Source organism: Neovison vison, chromosome 1 (genome assembly GCF_020171115.1).
Source record: "Neovison vison isolate M4711 chromosome 1, ASM_NN_V1, whole genome shotgun sequence".
Lineage (NCBI taxonomy): Eukaryota > Metazoa > Chordata > Mammalia > Carnivora > Mustelidae > Neogale > Neogale vison.
The window spans coordinates 150046295-150067500 of record NC_058091.1 but is presented as its reverse complement, the minus strand read 5'-3'; the positions used below and the strand labels follow the sequence as shown (position 1 = coordinate 150067500).

Genomic DNA, 21206 nt, shown 5'->3' with positions numbered 1-21206 from the left:
TAAGGAGAGCAAACAGTGCTGACGAGGTTGGCAGGGAGCGGCACGTTTGCACAGAGCGGAAGACGAGCCTCAGACCACAGAGGGCGTGAGAACCATACTCTGCACACAGCCTCTCAGTCCCCCCGACCCCGACCCCGGGGCGGCTGACGTCCCTCCCTTTCCATGCCCCGCGACCCTGGCTCTCTCCCTTCCGCACGCTGACCCCTGGACACCAGTGAGTCCGGGCCTGGAGCCTCGTCCACGCTGCTGCCGGTCACCCCTGCGGGGAATCCACAGCCTTGTGCGCGGGCGCGTCTCTGCCCCACAGCGCAGCTCTCTGGGCCTCATCCTTCCCACCAGCCCGTTCTGGAGCCCAGACTGTGACTGCCGCCGTAAGGGACAGTGAGGGCCGCCGGTTACCATGTCCGGCCTTGCACCTCACTTGACGTGTGTCGGGGGCGGGAGGCCGCGGGCAGGGTCAGGGTCTGGTCACCCAGCGTCCGAGGGCTGCAGGGCCAGCCAGTCCGGCCTCTGCCGACCTTCTCCCCTCCCTGGGCACACGCGTCTACAGCACCCCTTCCCAGGAAGCCTTCCGGCTGGGCTGGGCCCCGTGCCCTGCGCTCTCCCGCCGCCCCCGCTGTGACGTCCTCTTGCCGCCTCTGTCCGGTCTGTGAGCTCCTGCAGATGCCAGACTTTTTTCATTTTCACACCAGCAGTGGCCCCATCCTGCCTGGCTCACCGGTACCACACAAGAAATGTTTCCCGAAGGCACACATATACGAACCCTCATTTCTCTGGAAGAAGACGGAATGAAGAGAGGTGCCTTGTCCCAGATCACACAGTGGGGGCCACAGGCTGGTCTCCAGCCCAGTCTTCTGGCCCCAGCCCAGGACTCCTGTGTCCCTGGAGCCTCAGGCCATCCACCGGTGTCAAGGAAGAGGCCTGAACAGCACATGGGGGTCACCCACCTTGCCCTCCAAGTCCTCACCCTGCCGGACTTCCACCCCGTCCCCCGGGGAGCTGTCAGGGCTGGCGTTCGCACCATCCTCCAGGGAGCTGGTCCCGGCAGAGGGGGACCGCCTCTCTCAGGAACTCACGGAGAAGCTGGACCCTCGGCCCCAGAGCCCAAAGAAGGGAAAGACCTTCTGGGTGAAGGAGGCCGTGAAGGTGTAGATGGGCTCCTGGCTGACCGCGTTGACGAAGGTCACCCAGCCCACCTCGTAGTCCAGGGACACGCGCACCTGCCGGGGCTGCTCCTGCAGCGCCAGCCGCGTGGGGAAGGAGCCCAGCGCCGACACGAAGCCCCAGGCCAGCCGCACGGCCCACACCCCCTCCTCCGGCCGCAGCCGCAGCTCCCCCTTCCGCCTCACGGCCTCGCTCACCACGCCCACCGTGCAGCTGCCCCCGTGGGCCAGGTCCACCTTCACCAGCCACGTGTGTCTCCCCGCCGTGAAGCCGCCGAGGGCCAGGACACAGGTGGCCCGGTCAAAGCGCTGGGGGCTGTCCGGCGAGCTCTGCCACTTGTAGGAGAACTGCGCGCGCCGCCGGTCCTCAGATATGAGCAGCTTGGGGTGGGAGGTCTGGGGGTCCAGGCAGATGTCCGCTGCAGGGGACAGAGACGGCAGCACCGTGGAGCACCTGTGGGAGCGGCTGACGCCCCGCCCCCGCCTGCTGGCGTCATTCTCCGCGTCACCATGCCTGCGGCACGCGTGTCTCCCAAGGACCATGCGGGAGTCCCGCTGCTCCGACTTCCCCGCAGACCACCCGGGACAGAGGCGGGGCTTTGAGCAGCCGGACCGGTGACGGTGCGTGCTCCGCCTGCCCACAGATGCCCGGGCTCCACCCCCGCTGTCCTCGGCTTGTGCCAGCCTCGGAGGGCAGCCCTGACCCTGCAAACGCGTGGCCTCCCGAGGCTGTGCCTGCCCTGCTGCCGCCGGCCCCCACCCCTCCCGCCTCCGAGATCTCCAGGGCCGAGAGGACCTCGGCTCCGTCCCGAGGGCAGGCCCACTCTTGGTCTGCCCCCCACGAGTGCTCGGGCTCGCCTGAAGCTTATTCCCGCTGCCTCCGTGATTTTAAATCCGTCCGAGTCAGAGGGCGCTTCCCAGCATGAAACACAGCACAGACCCTGCACGGTGTGGCCCACAGGTGGGACGGTTCTAGATGCAGGTGTGGCCGTGGGCCCAGCGGCACGAGGCGCCGGTCTCTGGCCGACAGGTGCCTTGGGTGGCTCCTGCGCGGGCTGCCTTCCCGCTAACTGTGCCGTTAAACTCCACGGAGACCGAGTGCGCTGTGCAGTGATTCCAACCGTGGGATTCCAAACCCAGATCAGAGTCCCCTCGCCCAGGAAGCCCTTCTTGATGACCCTGGTCCGGCTGGTGTGACCTTTGTCCCCGCCCGCCCGGTGCAGAGGAGAACACGCGCTTCTTGACAGGGTGTGTGTGTGTGTGTGTGTGTGTGTGCACATGTGTGCGCGCGGCGGGGGACTCCGGAGCGCCTGGCAGGGAACCCGATGACCCACGGCTTCCCCGCCCCCGCCCATCCTGGCGCAGGCCGCCTACCTGGCTCAGAATCCAGCTCACAGCACAGCTTCTCTGTGAAGAGGAACAAACCAGGATGAGCTCTCGTTTGTCTCGTGAAACCACACCCTGCTCAGTGGTGAGGAGACTGGCCCCAGCGGGGGGGAGACGGGACAGGGACAGCAGGCGGACCCCCAGACCCGTGCTTCTGAACATCAGCGTCTGGAGAAGCAGCGACAGCGTGCATCTGACTCTGGGGTCTGGGGGCGGCCGCCTGGCCCTGGGGGGCTGTGTCTGCCTTGAGCAGCCTCTCACGTGGGGCAGAGCACGTGCGCCAGAGACATCAACCAGAAGAACGGATAAAGGGGCGAATTGAGTTCTCACTCTCCTGGGAAATTTTTGGAACAAAGGTCAGATTTGATTAGCGGACGGCATCCCTCACGGCCTGGCCACTGGGCGTGCTTGCTGCCAGGTTCCAGTGTGGGCCCATCCAGGGGACGCTGCTGTGGGCGGGCCACATGGAAAAGGGCAGCGTCGCCCCTGACGTCAGGGACAGGGCGCTGCCAGAGCCGCACACCTGAGTCACGCCCGGCATCACGCCTGTTCCCACCAGCACGGCCTGTTCCAGGAACACGGGCCCAGTCCCCACAGGGGCCTGGAGCGCCGGCCAGACGGGGGGGAGGGGGGACGCGAGAGAGTCAGCAGCCCCACAGCACGAAGAAACACTCTGCCTGGTTATTAATTAGCCGTGTTCATCATCAGAAACTTACCATGTATGACAAGTGCCTCTGCAGACTTTTTAAATTATCAAAAATGACGGGTTTGTTAATCATTATTTTTTATATTATTCAAGGTCAGCAGATCAGATTTACTTGTGTAATTATTTTTCAGATCAGTTAATTTTTTTCCAGAGATCTTCATCTCTATTACTGCTCTCCAGCGTTACGTTATCCCGACCGGCAGATTTTACCAACACGTGCAAAGAAGGACAGTCCAGGAAAGCACCGGAAGGGTATGAGCCAAAGGGCGCTCAATGGTGGATTGTGGGGGGCGTTCCCAGTCTGGGCTTCATGGACCCCCGTGCCTGGGGGAACCCTGGGGTCCTCTTACCCAGAAACATCTCCATCTCCCTCCTCAGTGGGACAGCCTGCTGGGGGAAGTCCCGAATCCTCTGGCCCAGCTCAGGGGACACAGCCTCTGGTTTCCGGCACTTTCTGGTTTCACATCTAGGGGCACGGAAAGAGTGGGGTCTCTCCAGACTCGGCTAGCCACCTGTGAACCAGGCGCAGGGGAAGCAGGTCCCACAGGCAGACACACTGCCTCGGGGACCCACCCCACTGCCCACTGCTGGGCAGCGGCACGTGCAAAGGCCCGCGTGTGTATGAAGTTGTGCCATTGACGGGACAAGGCTGTGGGCATGCAAGAGTCAGGCGTGTGACGCCGTGTGTGCACGCCCATGGGAGACGATGTGCGTGCTCTGCGGGAGACAAGGGAACAGCAGCTTACCTTATCAGAGTACTTCTGATGTCCTAGGAGAAAGAGGGGAGGGCAGGAGTTCAGACAAACACCATGTTGCCACAAAGGAAAAGCACCCAAGATCCTGCAGCCGCTGAGTTCTGGGGCTAGTGAGGCGTCCGGGGTCACAGAGGCCGCCTCCTGATCCCACGCATCCACACAGCAGAGGGACCTGGCAGCCAGCTGGAGGCTAAGGCCCCTCCTCTCAGTCCCGTAAACCGGGAGTGTGGCCCCCAATCACGCTGCCCATCTGATGCCTCGCTGGGCGCCCCCGCTATTTCGGGAAGAGCTTCCTGAGTGCTGGGTGTCCCCACAGCACCCCCAGCCTCGGAAACAGCCCGGGACATGTCTTTGCAGAGCACGAGATGCTTTTCAAACTGCTCGTTTCCACTGCATCTTCCCGTTGGCGTCTCACAGCACCCCGAGAGGCAGGTAAGGAAAGGGCCCCACCCCAGGTCGATGGACATGGACAGTGAGAAGCCAGGATGCAGAGTGACCGGGGCCTGTGTGGGCAGCAGGCTCTGGAATTCAGGACCTCTCTTGCCCTCGGGGTGAAGGGGAGGTGGCCCGGACGTGGGCGGGCGCCGGAGGTCGGAGGCGGCCGCGGGTGGGGGGGGCTCACCGTCAGCAGCTCCCGGGCGGGCCTCCTGTTCTTCTCCTCCAGCTCCGAGATCAGGCTGCTGAACCGGCAGATCTCCTCGCTGACCAGGACGTCGAAGGCGTCCCGTTGCCTCAGGATGTCCCCATCCAGCTTCTCCAGCTGGGCCAGGAGGACGCTCTGCTGCTCCTCCAGGAACTGGGTCAGGTGTGCAAACTCGAAGACCACTTTCTGTCTCCTGGTGGCAACCTGACACTGACGGGGCAGGAGGGGGGGCCGGGAGGGGTGAGGCCTCCTCCTCGTCCTCCTCCCCCTCCCTTTCTTAGGCTTCCCCAGTTAGTTCAGCCCCGTCTCCCTCCGGCCCTGATCCACGGCCTCCTCCTTGGATGGAGAATTGGAACCCCTGCCCCAGGTCCCTCGGTGGAGCGGGAACTGCTGTGGCCTCCTTCCCTCCTGCCGGGCGGTTTCTGGGAGCTGACGGCCCAGCCGGCGTCTGCCCCTTCCGTTTGGGCTTCTAGGAGCCTAGCCGGGGAGGAGGTGGGACAGCCTGCCTCCTGCCTCTCACAGGGCGCGCTCTCCCCTCAGCACAAGGCTGTGTCCTGGGCCGAATCGCCTGTGGTCCTTACAGCCTTAAAGCAGGTCTGGGAGGTCCTGCCAACTCCTACTCCCACCTCACGCCGGGCAGAGATGCGCTCGTTTGGGTGGGAGTCAGCTAGAGCGGTCACTCGAGTGACCTCCCAGCCCCCGTGCTACGTGGCCCTGCTTCAGGGGCCACTGGATCCCGGCGGGGAGGGGAGGACAAGGTCCAGGAGCAGACGGAGACCTACCAGGAGGACTTGTATCCTTTCGTTTTCTCTCGACTGGATTCTTTGAATCTCCTCTCTCTCTTTTCTTAGACACTCAAGACACTTCTGTATTTGTTCCTGGAGAGAAAAAGTATGTGGTATGTTACACAGAAGCAATGACTCGTGAAGAGGACATGACCCGACGGAGGGAGCACCCCCTGGCTGACAACACCTGTGTCCCAACTGTCCACAGCATCTGGCTCTCTCCAGGCCCTTTCCTTCTCGCTGTGCTCTCCAGGAACCTCTCCCTGTGCCAACACAGCCCATAACTCAGTTTCCCTATCTGAGGCTGGCTGTCTTCAGCTTAAAAACCCTAATTTGTTGGGGCGCCTGGGTGGCTCAGTGGGTTAAGCCTCTGCCTTCGGCTCGGGTCATGATCTCAGGGTCCTGGGATTGAGCCCCCGATTGGACTCTCTGCTCGGCGGAGAGCCTGCTTCCCCCAACCCCCCATCTCTGCCTGCCTCTCTGCCTACTTGTGATCTCTGTCTGTCAAGTAAATAAATAAAATCTTTTTTTTTAAAGATTTTATTTATTTATTTATTTATTTATTTAAAGAGAGATCATAAGTAGGCAGAGAGACAGGCAAATAAAATCTTTTTTTTTTTTAAGATTTTATTTATTTATTTATTTATTTAAAGAGAGATCACAAGTAGACAGAGAGGCAAAGAGAGAGAGGGGGAAGCAGGCTCCCCGCCGAGCAGAGAGTCCAATCGGGGGCTCAATCCCAGGACCCTGAGATCATGACCCGAGCCGAAGGCAGAGGCTTAACCCACTGAGCCACCCAGGCACCCAATAAATAAAATCTTTAAAAAACAACAACCCTAATTTGTTTTGTCTCTGGTAAGCTAGGCCTGGGATCTGTCCCGAGCCTGATATGCCCTTCTTGAACGTGTTCTGACTTGCTCCCGTCTCTGTCAGAGGGAACGCGTACACACAGTCCCTTGTTGTGAATAGAACCCATTTTCTGTGTCTGATTCCAGACGGGAGAAGACACTTGGATAATATAAAAATAGCCGACACACCGCTGTAAAAACGGCTTGGTCTGGGGTAGAGTGGGAACAGGTCCCCACACACAAACATCCACGCAGGGACACTGAGAAAGACAGATGATGCTTCCCGTCACGCCGGTGAGCTCGTGGACATCGACGCGCCATGGGGGACGGGGAGGACTGCGCACCCGTGCGCCCCCCTGCACGCAAACACTGGTTTATTCACCAACACGAGCACACGGGCCTCCCTGCACGCACCACCGGCGCGTCTGTGCACATCACACTGTCTGCACGATCGTCCCCCAAACGCAGACACCCTCAGACGTGCGGGGCGGACCCACGTGGCCACCCAGACAGTCCACGTGGCCTTGTGGAGCCCCGGAAACTGTGCCACAGGTGAGCAACACGGAACGTGCTGCAGCTCGCCTGGGGCTCCTGCCCGAGGGAGGACAGGGAGAGGGAGGCAGGCTGTGCCCCGGACCCCCGCGTGCCCTCTCCTACCCTGTAGGGCCCTGCTGCCTCGTCCAGGAAGTGCACGGTGTGGGCCCGGTGCTCCCAGGCCTCCCGGCACAGCACGCACAGCTGCGTCTCGTCGTCCTCACAGAAGAAGTAGACCTTCTCCCCGTGCTCCCTGCAGATGTCCTCTGCCTCGGAGTCCGGCGAAGACACCAGCTGGAGGTGTTCGATGCTCTCCACCACGCTGGCCAACTGCCAGTTGGGCCGGAAGCCCCCCGGGCGGAAGGGCTCCTTGCAGAGGGGGCAGGGGAGGGCGTCCCCGTGGAGGGCGTCCCCGGGGTCTGTGCCTGGGATCTCGCAGTAGCGTGTGAGGCAGCCCCGGCAGAAGTTGTGGCCACAGTCGATGGTGACCGGCTCCCTCAGGGTGCCCTGGCAGATGGGGCAGTTGACCTCGTCCGCCAGGCTGGTCACGGAGGCAGCTGCGGCCATGGACCCGCTGTGCCCGCTGGCACCTCAAGGTCACTCTCTGTGCGGGGCTGAGCTGGAAGGATCTGGGAAAACAGCAAGGTCACACACTCGTCCTCACACGGCCAGACACGGCCACGTCGTAGATGCGCAGACGCCCTGGTGGTCGTGGACGCGCAGGCACACACACAGACATGCGCACACACGCGCCCCCAAGGACAGGGCACCCACCTGATGCCGCGGTCCTCTCGTCCTCCTCCCACAGGAGCAGACGCCCCGCTCCAGGAGAGGGAGGAAGGAGGGGCCCACATTCCAGAGCCGTCCTCAGGCACCGTCTGGGCTGCAGCCCACAGCCCAGGCCGCGGCGTCTGACCTGTCACTGAGCCCGCGCTGGTCGTATCTTCGCCGTCCACAGCTGGCAGAGATAGTCCTTGTTTGGGGTGGGAGGCGGACCAGGTCGGGGACCAGAGAGGCCACACCAGCCTCCTGCAGTAGGACCAGCTGCCCCCAGGGAGATATGGTATCGGCCGGCCCAGCGAGTGGGAGGGCGCAGATAAGCTGGCTGCGCTCAGAGACATGCCCCCGGCCTGCGGCGGCTTCCACGGAGGCGAGAGTCAGCCCTGCGTGGGGAGCAGGAAGGAAACCGGCAACCACCGGCACTGGTGCAGGACCCACCGCTCACGCCGGTGTCTGTCCGCGGGGAGCCTGGAGCCCCCCGCCGCTCTGGAGCGAGCCTGGCGCTGAGACCACGGGGCCCCGCGTGTGCGTGGGGAGGTGCGGGTCTCCATCCGTGCTCAGATCTGAGCGTCCCAGAGCTGTGCCCCCACACAAACACCACGGGAGCCTCCGGTGCAATTCAAGTTTCCACCTGGCCGTATTTTAAAAAGGGAAGTTAATTTTAGTATGTTATTTAGCCCCCAGTACAATCATTCCCACGTGTAACCAGTCTAAGAATTAGGAAAGAGGTATTTTCCGTCCCTTCTAACAGGTGTATCGTTTGGCGAGCTGCGCATCTTCGCTGGGACCCGCCGCATTCTCGTGCTCCTGGCGGCGCGGAGCTGCGGGCTCTGGGTGGGGGTGGCTGCCCCCCCCCACCGGGAGGGCCAGGGCGGTTGGGAAGGAAATGGGGTACACACAGCAGCTCAGGGGCAGAGCAAGGGAAACAGCGCAGGGCGGATGGCTAGCGTCAGAATGGGGTTCCCCTGGGTTTTATGCACAGATGCAAGGAGTGGACAAACCGTGGCCTGGACCATCAGATGGGGGCAGCGCAGGGGCTGGGGGCACGTGCCCTGAGCCAGGAGGCTCGGACTGACCCCCGCATCGCAGCCTCCACCTCTACGACCGCAGGGAAGTCCGTTCACGTGCTGTCAAACGAAGGTATCACACCTGTACGCAAGGGCTGTTAACAACGGAAGTGGGCGGTCTGGGGACACTGGCTCCCCGGCTGGTGGCGGCCCAGGTGAGGAGGCCTGCCTGGGTGGGTAAGGTGAGCGGGGAAGAGGCAGAGGAGGGGCCGGAGAACCCCTCCCTCCGCAGTCTGGACTTTGACACTGAGCGCACACCTGAGAGTGGAAGCTGGTGGCTCCCACCTGCTCAGTGGACAGGAAGCAATGTCACCTCCCTGTGTTTCCTCCTGGAACTCTCCACCCCACAGCAGTCAAGGGTGGGGTTCCAGGAAACCCATCTCCCTGTGAGTGCATGCATGCTGGGCTCCCCACCCCAGGGACAGAAGGACGCAGCAGGAGTGGAGGACAGGCTGACCAGGCCCCTGCTGGGAAATGCTGGGTCACTTCCAGTGCCCTGGAGTTTGAACCCCCTCAGCTGATGGGTGGTGGCCGGTGGCTTCCCAGGCCGAACCCTCCTGCTTTCTTGAAGCGTCCTATTGTGTTCCCTCCATGACTCACACAGGAGTGACAAATATCAGGGACGGGGATTTGTGTGGCCTGAGGCAGAGGCCTCTGCGGACAGGCTGTGGACGGCAGCGGGATGCCCTCTGGGCCTTCCTGTGAGGAGCCTCCGTCCAGCCCGCAAGGAAACCCTGGGGGATGTGGTAATCCGCGCCGTGGACGCACCTTCTTCCAGGCTGCGCCTACCCCCACCTTCCCGGATGGGGGCCCAGCTCTCCTGCCAGGTGCTGCCTTGTGTGCCCTGCAAGGAGAAGGAGCCCGTCCAGCCTCTCGTGGTCCCGGTGCCTCTGGGCCCTCTGGGGCAGATGCGCTGTGAGGAGCACGGTGAGGAGATTTACTTCTTCTGCGAGACCGATGCTGAGTTGCTCTGTGTGGTCTGTCGGGAGGGTCCCTCCCACCGCACCCACCCTGTGGCCGTCCTCGACGGGGCCGTTCAGCCCTACCGGGTAAGATGGACGGCTTTTTGGGGGCCTGTGTGGGCTGGGACAGCGTCCTGTCGTCCGCCGTGGAGGGAACGGGGAGGGATCTGGATGAAGGATCATGGTTCCCCGTGGACGTGTGGCCGTTCACAGGCTCCGGGGGACCTCAGCCTCACGGGGCCCCACGGCCACCGGGCACAGAGAGTTGCATCCGTGAACGAGTGCATGGGACAGTCTTCTGCCCACTGTGGGCAGGTGACCTTGGCCTCCCAGGACCCACACAGGGTATGGGACTTGCCAAGGCCGAGACCGCTGGGCTGAGCGGGATGCGAGGGGCGAGCAAGGGCGGCCTGCAGGCGCCCCCTTCCTTGTGGGGGGGGCATGACACGGCCCACCTGGCCCACCCCCCGCTCGCTCTGTCCATCCGGCGTCTGGGTCTACAAGTGATCTTCTCTGAAGCAGCTCTTGAGCCTTGGACTCGGCCTTACCCCCGCGGCCACTCCAATGATGGCTCCCGCCGTCCGCGCCCAGACTCGCTCCGCCTCGAACGCTCCCCCTGTGTCCCTTCTCTCCAAGCATCCTCCAGTCTGCCAAAACACGCCGTAGACCATGTTGTTCCCCTGCGCCAAACCCTCCTGTGGGTCCCCGGCGCCAGGAAAGCTCGGCATGGTCACTGGGCCCCGGGGCCACCTGAGGGACGGTCCAGGCGCGTGCGGCACGCACAGCCCCTCTCCAGACCCACTGTAAGCACCTCCTGTCTCTGCAGCCTCCCCTTGCCCCTTGCCCCGCCGCCCGCCTGTTCCCACCAGCTGCTGCCACCCGGGACTCCGCCTTCCCTGTACTTCGGGCGGGCGGTGATCTCCAGGTGATGTCTGCAGGACGAGGACCGCCCTGTTCACCTTTGAGTCTCTCCCCATCGGCGCACCTGGGACTCCGCAGATGCTCCCTGTGAACGAAGCCGCCGCTCCCTGCCCGTTCTTCTCCCCGCAGGACTGTCTCTGGAGCCAGTCGAGAGCTCTGCGCCTGGACAAGAGCGAGATGGAGGCCACGTGGCAGCGGGAAGACAGGAAGCTCCAAAAGCTTCTGGTAAGAGCTTCTGATACCTGGTCTTCGGGGGCTTGGGGAAGCCTCCTGTCAGGTCCTCTTGGGCTGTCCTCATTCACGTCCTTGACTCTCTGCGCGGGCATTCGGGGTCAAGGCTGCGGAATCCCAGAACTTCACGGCTGGAGACGGTTCTGAGACCTGGCCCAGGACCCATCTTCTCAGCGCTTGACAGAGAGAACAGGTCTGGGAGCGGGACGTCCCGAAGGGCCAAGCCCACGGTCGAGATGACGTGGCTACAGTCCGGATCTCTCTCTCTCCCTCAGCACTTACTTATTTGAGAGAGAGAGAGAATGGGAAGGGCAGAAGGAGAGAAACTGCAGCAGACTCCCGGCTGAGCTCAGAGCCTGCCCACGGAGCTGGCTCTCAGGACCCTGAGATCACGACCTGAGCTGAAATCGAGTCAGACGCTTCCGCGACCAAGCCAGCAGGTGTCCCTAGAAGCCAGATGCCTTGGCCCAGAGCCACTCTTCCCACCCCGTTCTGTGTGCCCTAAAGCACTGCCTTCAGATAGGAAGGGGTGGGTAGGTGTGTGCGGTGTCAGCGTCGCTGACCTCGGGGCTGGCCTGAGCACGTCGGGTGAGCTGTAGGGCAACCTCTCTGAGCTGCACAGTCATCCAGGAGGAAAGCCGCAGTCTGAGAATTTCGGGTGCCCTGACCAAGGGAACAGAGTTGTGGGGCAGAAGAGACCCGCAGCTCTCCTCGGCTCCCTTCCAAGCATGCCGTGCGGAGGGCGATGTCAGGGGACAAGAGCGATGCCACACACTCGAACCACCTGGTTCCTTCAGTGGCTCTCGGACAGACGACTCCCACCGGCTCCCCCTGACTCGAGGGAAGGCATGGTGAGGAGAGAGCCGTGTGGCAGATGGGGAAGGGTGCTTCAGAAGCTCAACACAGCGCTGAGGGCGTTCTGGGGCGTTGTTCTTAGACTCTCCGGTAAGACAGGGGCACAGCCCTCACCGCTGGCAAGTCTGTTCTGAGACCCGTTCCGCCACAGTGCTGAGAGAGCTCGGGACTCCCTGTGTCTCTGGGTCGTGACATACAGGTGACCCTCCTAGAGACCAGCCTCTCCATCTTCCTCCTGGCCTGTTTCTCTGTTTACCCCACGCAGACTCACATTGAAAGCAAGAAGCAGCAGGTGGACGCGGCGTTTGGGAAACTTCAGCGGGAGCTGGCAGACCAGCACAGTCTCCTGCAGGCCAGGCTGCGGGAGCTGGAGGTGCAGACCTGCTTGGAGAGGGACCAGTACAACTCCAAGTTCTCCGAGGAGATCACCAGGCTCGGAGCCCAGGCCCAGGAGCTGGAGGAGCAGAGTCAGCAGCCGGCCAGCGTCCTGCTGCAAGTGAGGCCGTGCCCACCCCGTGGGCTAGGAGAGGGGCCAACCAGGAGGGGGATGGGCGGAGGGCCGGGGATGCTGGGACAGGCGGGAAGGGCAAGCGGCCGTTGGTTCCACTGGAAGGGACTGCCAGGTCTCGGGTTGCACCGGCCCAGAGAGCTTACAGACTGCAGACCCAGGGAGGCTGGCTGACTTGTCCACCCACTGTGGTCGCGTCAGGGACTTTGCAGTCAGGGGGCCTTGGGTTTGAGGACAGGCTCTTCCAGCCACCATGTGACCGGGGCGAGCCTCATGAGCCCCCTTAAATGTGGGGATAACAATAGCACCTCCCTCACAGAGCTCCTGCGAAGATGGTAGGAAACAGTCCATACGAAATGCTTAGCATGGTCCCTGGCTCACACAGATTATCATTCTTCTATCCCATTTCACATCGGGTCCAGCGGGTAACTGGCACCTGGACCCTGTTCCCCAGCAGCCCTCAAGCCCTGGAGGCAGAACACGGTCCCCAGAGAAGGCTAAGTCAAAGAAGCCAGCTCTAATGACCTGAGCAGGGTCCTGGATGAGGCGGGACGCAGGATGTGTGAGGAGTAGGGAAGGGAGCAGACACAGGGCTCAGGAAGAGAGCTCTGAGGCCGGACAATAAGGAGAACAGGCTGTGTGGAGCCCCCGGTGGGAAGGACGTGTGGACGCTGAGTGCATGTTCCTTCTCTTTTATAGGATGTCAAGGCCGACCAGAGCAGGTAGGGCTTCTCCCCAGTCCTGCCTCCTCGACACCCGGCTGTTCACTCTGTTCCTCTCACCTCTGTTCCCCTGGACACAGACCGAGGGGGGCCCTCTCTACCCTGCCCCCCACAGAAATGCAAATTCACTTTGACAGACAGACAGACACACAGTCTCCACCTAAAGGGCTGTGCTCCAAGAGTCCGTTTTTTATTTATTTATTTATTTTTAAAAAAGATTTTATTTGACAGAGAAGAGATCACAAGCAGGCAGAGACGCAGGCAGAGAGAGGGGGGGAAGCAGGCTCCCCACTGAGCAGAGAGCCCCGATGCGGGACTCGATCCCAGAACCCTGGGATCATGACCTGAGCCAAGACAGAGGCTTTAACCCACTGAGCCACCCAGGCACCCCCGAGAGTCCGTTTTTAAACTAGTTGTTTGGTATCAGGGATACGGCTTTCCCCTGGAGGTGAAATTATAAGCCATAATCGTGTTTTTAGGCTGATGTAGGAACACCTGTTTAGCTCTCAAAACTACTGGTACTCGAGTCAGCATTGAACAGCATGTAAGGGACGCCTGGGTGGCGCAGTTGGTTAAACGACTGCCTCCGGCTCAGGGCGTGATCCTGGAGTCCCGGGATCGAGTCCCACATCGGGCTCCCAGCTCCATGGGGAGTCTGCTTCGCTCTCTGACCTTCTCCTCGCTCATTCTCTCTCTCACTGTCTCTCTCTCTCAAATAAATAAAATAAAATAAATAAAAAAAAATAGAACAGCACGTAAACTGTAACTCTGAGCAGAGAGATTGCCTATGAACGGCGGTGGCACGGTGCGTGGGAGACTGGCATGTGCTTCCAGTCCTTTCCCGGCTCCCCCATGTCCTTCAGGGTCTGCAGACCCACTGCAAAGGGCAGCCCCTGGCTCCGTGCTGTCCTCTGCTGTTTGCACTTGTGCCTTCTCCGTGCTCTGCGAAGGGCACCTGGTATTCAGCCACAGGGTCTGGACCTGGGGTCCGAGGCTTGGGAAGGGTCTCCCAAACTTTCTTTTTTTTTTTTTTTTTTAAGATTTTATTTATTTATTTGTTACAGAGAGAGAGAGAGCGAGTACAGGCAGGCTGAGTGGCAGCAGAGGCAGACGGAGAAGCAGGTTCCCCTCTGAGCAAGCAAGAAGCCCGATGTGGGACTCGATCCCAGCAAAGGCAGCCGCTTAACCCACTGAGCCACCCAGGCGTACCGTGTCTCCCACACTTTCAGTGTTTGGGGTATAGAGGCTAAAGGGCTGTGCAGTCCTTTAGCTGGTCTGATGAGGGCGCCGAGCCTGCTCGTGTTCCTGCTGTCGGGGACAGGCAAGGACGGAGCTGTTAACCTGTTTTCTCTCACCCCCTTTCCCCTAGTAATGAACAGCCCCAGATCGGAAAGAGCAGTTTAAGGTCGTTTTTCCACCAACACTGTACTGTCCTCTAGAGGCAAACAGGGTAATGACCTCTGTGTCTTCCAGCCTCCAAAGACCCAGACATTCTCTTAGAGGACCTACCTCTAACTCTTTTTTTTTTTTTTTTTAAATTTTTAAAATGATTTTATTTATTTGCCAGAGATCACAAGTAGGCAGAGAGGCAGGCAGAGAGAGAGGGGGAAGCAGACGCCCCACTGAGCAGAGAGCCCAATGCAGGGCTCGATCCTAGGACCCTGGGATCGTGACCTGAGCCGGAGGCAGAAGCTTTAACCCCCTGAACCCTTCAGGCGCCCGTACCTCCAATTCCTAAGGGCTGGTTGTCTGTAGGTATGAGACAAGGACTTTTGTGAGTCCAGAGACAATTTCTCCAGACCTTGTCAAGAAGATCCGAGATCTCCACTGGAAAACACTCTTCCTCCCAGAGATGCTGAGGGCCTTCTCAGGTAAAGGGGAGGGGCGGCAGCTTTCCCCATTCCCTACTGGTGGGACAGCCGTGTCCTCCTCCCATCACCACCTTCCCCCTGCCTGCCAAGTCCGGCTCTCGGTGTCTTCCCTCCCTTAAGCCTTCCCTTGGTGGTCTGCTCAGTGGGACCGGTCCCGAGAGCATCTTCTCTCCCCTGGGACCCGCACTGGGCCGAGTGTCCAGGCAGGTGGCGGCAGCTTGTGTCTCAGTAGACCACAGCAGAGGGCACAGAGCGGAGGGCCAGCCCCCGTCCCTGGGCTCCCACGGTTCCCGGCTCTGCTCTCGGGAATGCTCGTGGGAAATCACAAGTCACACAGCTTTTTGTTTCTGTTTCTCTCAGAAAACCTGGCGCATCATCTGGAAACAGACTCAGGTAAACAGCTGGGGGGTTGGGGCTTCCTTCTCTCCTCCGTCCAGTCAGTCCAGAGCAGTTCCCTCCACGAAGTCTGGAGCCTGACCACTGGGTGCTCTGCTCTCGCTTCTGCTGGTTATGAGACATGGCAAGCCAGTGGGCCTCCCGGTTCTGGTTCTTCTCCTTAAAATGGAGCACGCACTGGCTCGGACCCCATGGGCGGCCAGGACCTAGGGGAGCGCACACACGTACAGGGCTTAGTGCTGTCCATGCTTGTCCTTGTACGGATGTTATCTCCCCAAAAAGGGTCACGAAACTCTGGGCTGCGCGTGTTCTGCCCAGCACTGCGCCAGACTCTTCGACTGGAACAAATGCATGGTTTCTAAAACACAGCGTCTGCCCTCCTGGACGACCTGACTTACGTGCCGGAGGAACCCGGGGCATCTTGTTCCAAGGCAGACTCCGATCCACCGGCCCCTGGCCTGCCGGGCCGGCCGCGCTCGGAGACGCAAACCCTGGGGGCGCTGCACTGGCCCGCCGGGCGCGAGGCCGCGGTCCTGCGTCCGGGCACAGACCGCGGCCTCCCCAGCGCCGCGTGCGCCCCGGGGCGCGTCCCTCGAGCCCGGCTCTCTTCCCGCAGGGCCTGCCCCGCCGGACCCGCGCGCCCTCAGCCGAAGCCGGGCCCTCACCGAGGACAGGAAGCCGGCGACGTTCATCCGGGATGAGCAGGACCTGCCGCACGGCCCCCTGCGCTCCGAGGGTGTCCCGGCGGCGCTGGGCACCCCCCGGCTGCTTCTCAAGGCGCCCCCGCAGGTAGGTGCCGCCCTGAGCCCTTGGGGAGGCGGGGGGGCGGGGCGGGTGAGGGGGCGGGGCCTGAGCGCAGACCCGAGGCCCTCGCACCTGCTGCTCCCGCTGCGCCCCGCCCGGCCGCGCCCCGCCGCAGAGGGCACCCCGCCTTCGGCGCCCGCTCGCCCGCTCAGTGCCCGGCTTCGGCCGTCGGGGAAACGGGCTCCGGTCGGCCTGCGTGGCGGGGGGCGGCGTCCAAGGGGCGCTGCCGCGGAGACCAGGGGGCTGCCTGGGCACACGGGCAAAGCTGGGGAGCCCGCGCGCTTTTGAAAAAGAGAACAAAACACCACGCCGAAAACTGCCGGAGCTTCAGGAACAATCACCGCGGGGAAGCGAAGCTGAGCCGGGCGAGCTCTAGTTGATAGAGCGGACTGGTGGGTTCCTGTCCGCCGCGCTTGGAGACGCTGCAGGCGCAGGCCTCTTCCTCCTGCCCCGGGACGCCCACGTCCCCTCCTTTCTGACACTAGGTCACGTTTCTTTCTGGTAGAGAGTGTCTAATAAAGTGTAGGAACCGTCACACTTCTGCACGGCCTGGGTCTCATCTGCGCAGGTCCGTGGGATCTCGGCGACCGGGACGCAGTCCCGTCCCTGATGGCACTCTTCCCCAAGATGACATGCTGTTCAGGTCTAAGGAACCTCCCGGATAGTCACGGTTATTACCATTATTATTACTGGATGATGGGGCTTGGGTTCACTTCTTGCGCTCTGACCTAGTGCTTTGGACAACCAAGACTTTTTTTTTTTTTTTTTTGAAAAAGCGAATGAGCCACCTACACTGTATTTCCAAGTGTGACTAAATTTAAGGTGAGTGGCTCCGGTAATTTAGGGGTGTGGGTAGGCACAGATGGAGGCTCCGGGCCAAAATTAAACTGCTCTGCATAAGAAAGAAAATGGAATTTGAAAGCTTAAGGAGTAGGAGGATGGGGAGCTGCCTGGGGGGAAAATCACCCACTGGTGATCCCACAGGGCAATGTGAAACTCAGGGTTTGTGATGTAAACCACCCTCTATCTCCCGCGGGGTAGCCTCGGCGGGTGAACCCTGGGCTCGGTGCTTCTGTAAGCATTGCTGGTCTTGGGACTGGGAGAGCGCTGAGCTCTGTCCGCTTCCGGCCAGAGCACTGGGCTGCTGGCTTATGTGAGGGGCCGCCATGCCCTTGGGGTGCCTCAGAGAACCAGAGCAGTGGTTGTGACGACCCAGGTGGGGTGTGTAGGAGGACTCGGTCCACAGCCCAAGAACCGTGATTACAGCAGCCTGCGAGCCCCAGTCGGGTCTCCCTCTCCTTGCTTTGCTCTGCACGCAGGGTGGCCTTCCTGTCTGTGGGCAGTCTTGCTGGCTTCCCTTGTGCCCTTTATTTCCCACTCCTGCCAATTCCCCCCTTTTCCTCGGACTTCAGGGCCGAGAACTGTCTCAGTCATATTCCACGGGTCCTGGTGAGCAATCCGCAGCACCCCAGGCCAGGTCCCCTCGTGTTCCCTACACTTGCCCCCATCTCCCTGGATTCTCTTTCCCATTCTCCTCACCCCCACGGGCGCGACTCTCGTGTTTTCACACGTCCTCGGCTACAGGGGGAGCTCTGAACAGATACCTAGTACAGGACTGTTTCTACCTTTTTTTAGCTACGATCTTGGGTTTAAGATCCAGGCATGTTGCTGTACATACATCTAGTTTATGGCTTTTTTTTTTTTTTTTAAAGATTTTATTTATTTACTTGACAGAGAGAAATCACAAGTAGACGGAGAGGCAGGCAGAGAGAGAGAGAGGAGGAAGCAGGCTCCCTGCTGACCAGAGAGTCCGATGCGGGACTGGATCCCAGGACCCTGAGATCATGACCTGAGCCGAAGGCAGCGGCTTAACCCACTGAGCCACCCAGGAGCCCCTAGTTTATGGCTTCTAATTGCCAGAGTGTTCTACAGAACACGTCAACTACGTCTCATTATACTTCCTTTCAGCAAAGAACATGTAGTTACTGTCTTCTGCCCCACTGAGCGGGGAGCCTGATGTTGGGGCTCGATCCCAGGACCCCGAGATCATGACCCGAGCCGAAGGCAGACGTTTCACTGCGAGGCCCCCAGGCGCCCCGACTTTTCCGATGACTTTACCTGATAACGACGCAGTTCACTGTTGACGTATTTCACAATCACATACAGATTCTTTAACCTGCCCAGGACCCTCTTGGCTGAGCCACCATCTACCTCAGTGCTTTACAAACCGTAGCAATTAAACACCTTCTGAGAGTTTTATTCAAATCAAGTTCTGACTACAAAGGTGTAGGGAGGGACTGGAGATTTTCTGAAAGTTCCCGGGAGATGCGAGGGCTGCAACCAGACCCCTCCAAGCAGGGATCTACATGGCTGCCCCCACCCCGCACACCCGACTGTGGACCTTCAATCCCAGACTCCTGAGAAAGGCTTTTGATTGCTTTGGTACTGGCTTGTGTGCCAGACTGCAAGACTGCCAGACTGCCCATGTGTGTCTGGGGACCCTTGATAACCTCCGTGGGGCCGATCACTGTGGCCGACGGTTCCTGCTACGGCTCGTAGCCCTTTGGCTTGGTTGTGATGGGGTCAAACCCTATGCTCTGCCAGACGAAGTTACTTAATTTCTCAGAGTCTTAGTCTTCTGTGGCTTAAATGGATTAATAGGTGTAATGCAGTTCTGGAACCCAACCCCAGTGTGGGGTAGATGGGTTTTCCTGACCCTGACGCCAATGATGTGGACACCAGCTAGGTGTCCCGCAGATGCCACTCCATTCTGGCACCACCTACACAGGGACGGCGTCGGATTTCCCGGGTTATCGGCTCAGGCCCCCCAGACTGCCGTCCACGTCAGATGCCTCACCCGCTGGCTATAAATCAGAAGTTCCCATGTCCCTCTCCTTGGGTTCCACTAATTTTCTGGAGTGACTCACAGAACTCAGGAAACTTGTTTACTAACTGTATTATTGACCTATTGCAGATATTAAGGATCTGAATCAACAGCCAGATGAAGAGATACATAAGGGGGGTGGTCAGCAAAGGGACTTCTGTCTTCGTGAAGCTTGAAGACCAGCACGGCAGCGCGGGGGAAGCGTCCTGGTGGCTGGCTGGGAGTTCTCTGTACGCCCTCCTCTCGAGTTCTCACGGAGGCTTCATTACGTAGGGTAATGATTAAATCAGTGGTCATCGGTGACGGATTCAACTTCAAGCCACTCTCCCCTCCCCAGAAATCAGGGTGTGGGACTGAGTTTCAACCTTCTAATCAGTCATGGAAGTTGCCTTGTTAACATAAACCCACTTGGGGTAAAGGGAGCCTGTTTTCAATAACAAAACACCCATCGCCCTCACGGATCTGAAGAGATTTCGAACAAGAGACTGAAAATTGTAACAAGAGATGGTTTGGGAAATTCCAAGGTTTTAGAAGCCGTGAGCCAGAACCGTGGACAAAGACCAAAAATACACGAGAAATATATTTTGGTCAAACGCATAGTTCCTATACATCACAGTGCCACGGCGTGCAACGGGCTTGGTGCAGAGTGTGGCGTTGGCTCCACAGGTGATGCTGTTCGGCTGTGCCCAAGACTTGGGGCAGACGCTCAGATGGAGACCCTCGCAGGAGGCCCAGCGTGTGGTCTGCAGAGCGGGAATCAAACTGCTCTGGACCCTTGAAATGTGCACCAAAGAGGACCTATTTATTATTATTTTTAAATTTTTATTTTTAACAAATTTAATTAATTAACATAAGATAATTAATATAATGTATTACTGGTTTCAGAGGGAGAGGTCAGTGACTCATCAATCGCTTACAACACCGAGAGCTCGTCACATGAGCTGCCCTCCTTAATGCCCATCCCCCAGCGACCTCATCCCCCGCCCTCGCCGAGCAGCCCTCAGCTTGTTTCCGGTGATTAAGAGTCTCCCATGGTTTGTCTTCCCTCTCTAGTTTTGTCTTATTTTATTTTTCCTTCCCTTCCTCTGTGTTCATCTGTTTTGTTTGTGAAATTCCACATATGAGTGAGATCATATGATAATTGTTTTTCTCGGACTTAGTTCACTTGCATAATACCCTCTAGTTCCATCCACATCATTGCAAATGGCAAGATTTCATTCCTTTTGATGGTTGAGTCATATTGCATTGTGTGTGTGTGTGTGTGTTTATATACCACTTCTTCATTATCCATTCATCTGCCAGAAAAGGGAAAAAAAAAGCCCTATTTAGAAGCCGGGTCACCTCCACTTACCCATTCTTTCTCTCACATACAACTGAAAAGCCTGTGATCTAGTGAGAAATCTGGGCTACGTCCAGTACCACACTCGGGACAGAGATGACCGAGGCCCAGAGCTCACACACAGCCCCCGGGTGAAGAAGGGAGAGGGGGTGGGACAGGTTCTGGTCGTGAGTGGCTTTACTGCACGTCCAGGGCTGGGGGCGTCCTGAATTCAAAGAACACTGCAGCTTCCTTGCCGGAGGGTCACAGTAGGGAGTTAAAAAAAAGTATTCAAATCCACAGAAGAGTGAAAAAAAAAAAAAAAAAAAAACTAAACAGTGAAGCGCAGTGTAGACTACCTTTAGTTTGGGACGAGGTGGCTATCAGCAGTGAATGTTACCTTTGTACAGTCTCCCTGTCCACCTCCTTCTGAAAGAGGACACAGAGCTAATTATCTTCATGGTGACAATGAGGCCATTGCCACCAGGATCCTTGGCTCACAGGCGTCTCTTTGTAGAGGGCTCCAGAGACTGGCTGGGTGGGGCCCGAGAACCCTGCAGAAGGGTGTGGGAGAAGGGTGTGCTGGGTGTTGGAGAAGTCGGGTGAATGCCCTAGGGAACGAGGGCTCCCTCTGGGCGCCTGACTCAGCCTTGGGAAACCCTCCCCTCTGCCCAGGGCCCAAGGGCACAGAGGATCCCTCCCACCTTCCAGACCTTGCGACTTTACACCTGTCCTCACAGAGCCGTCCATTCCCGGCCCCAAGTATGGGCTTCTACCCGCTGGCGCGTCACCTTGTTTCCCACAGGGCTGCGCGCCAAGGTCGTGCGTGGTCTCTCCAGCCCCTTGTGCTCAGCGGAAAGCATGGGCTCATGTTCTGTGAGCTTCCAGAGGCTTACTGAACCTTCCTAACCGTCTAGTCCGGTCTGAAAACCGAGAACCAGCACCTACCTTGGGATTGTTGTACGGAGTGAAGGAGACACCACCCATGTAAGGAGAAGCAGGGATTTCCACCTCTGTGGGGAGCCACGCAGCTCCTCCTGCTGTGTGCTGCTGCCGAGCCTCCTGTC

General features: G+C 59.5%; 2 protein-coding genes and 1 long non-coding RNA gene across 4 annotated transcripts; 2 read left to right on the top strand and 1 right to left on the bottom strand.

Annotated features, from left to right (window-relative positions):
- Window positions 1–1064: 1064 nt before the first annotated feature.
- LOC122900441 (tripartite motif-containing protein 10-like) lies at window positions 1065–7387 on the bottom strand. Its single transcript, XM_044239125.1, has 7 exons — window positions 6944–7387; window positions 5436–5531; window positions 4633–4863; window positions 4002–4024; window positions 3606–3721; window positions 2538–2570; window positions 1065–1582 (listed from the first exon to the last, which is right to left on the bottom strand). Exons 1-7 carry the CDS (start codon window positions 7385–7387, stop codon window positions 1065–1067), a joined length of 1461 nt encoding a protein of 486 aa, XP_044095060.1.
- Window positions 2548–4754, top strand: LOC122900446. 2 transcript variants are annotated; one of them, XR_006383226.1, is made up of 4 exons: window positions 2548–2634; window positions 3407–3507; window positions 4368–4442; window positions 4675–4754. It is a non-coding gene; the product is annotated as an uncharacterized LOC122900446 (long non-coding RNA). The 2 variants fall into 2 exon arrangements; XR_006383230.1 differs by lacking the exon at window positions 2548–2634 and adding an exon at window positions 2764–2905 and having other exon boundaries at window positions 3387–3507.
- A 552-nt stretch (window positions 7388–7939) lies between the features above and the next one.
- Window positions 7940–16313, top strand: LOC122910756 (tripartite motif-containing protein 15-like). Its single transcript, XM_044255418.1, has 9 exons — window positions 7940–8025; window positions 9446–9716; window positions 10680–10775; window positions 11902–12132; window positions 12844–12866; window positions 14622–14737; window positions 15098–15265; window positions 15750–15922; window positions 16053–16313. The coding sequence occupies exons 1-9, from the start codon at window positions 7940–7942 to the stop codon at window positions 16311–16313; spliced, it is 1425 nt and encodes a 474-aa protein (XP_044111353.1).
- Window positions 16314–21206: the final 4893 nt, after the last annotated feature.

Coding starts and splice junctions, on each gene's coding strand:
- LOC122900441 (XM_044239125.1), bottom strand. CDS start 7,387: ATGGCCGCAGCTGCCTCCGTGACCAGCCTGGCGGACGAGGTCAACTGC. Junction 4,864..5,435: donor AAAGGATACAAGTCCTCCTG/GTAGGTCTCCGT, acceptor CTGCCCCGTCAG/TGTCAGGTTGCCACCAGGAG. Junction 1,583..2,537: donor TGAGCTGGATTCTGAGCCAG/GTAGGCGGCCTG, acceptor TGTCCCCTGCAG/CGGACATCTGCCTGGACCCC.
- LOC122910756 (XM_044255418.1), top strand. CDS start 7,940: ATGCCCCCGGCCTGCGGCGGCTTCCACGGAGGCGAGAGTCAGCCCTGC. Junction 9,717..10,679: donor GGGCCGTTCAGCCCTACCGG/GTAAGATGGACG, acceptor TTCTCCCCGCAG/GACTGTCTCTGGAGCCAGTC. Junction 15,266..15,749: donor TTATGAGACATGGCAAGCCA/GTGGGCCTCCCG, acceptor CTCTTCCCGCAG/GGCCTGCCCCGCCGGACCCG.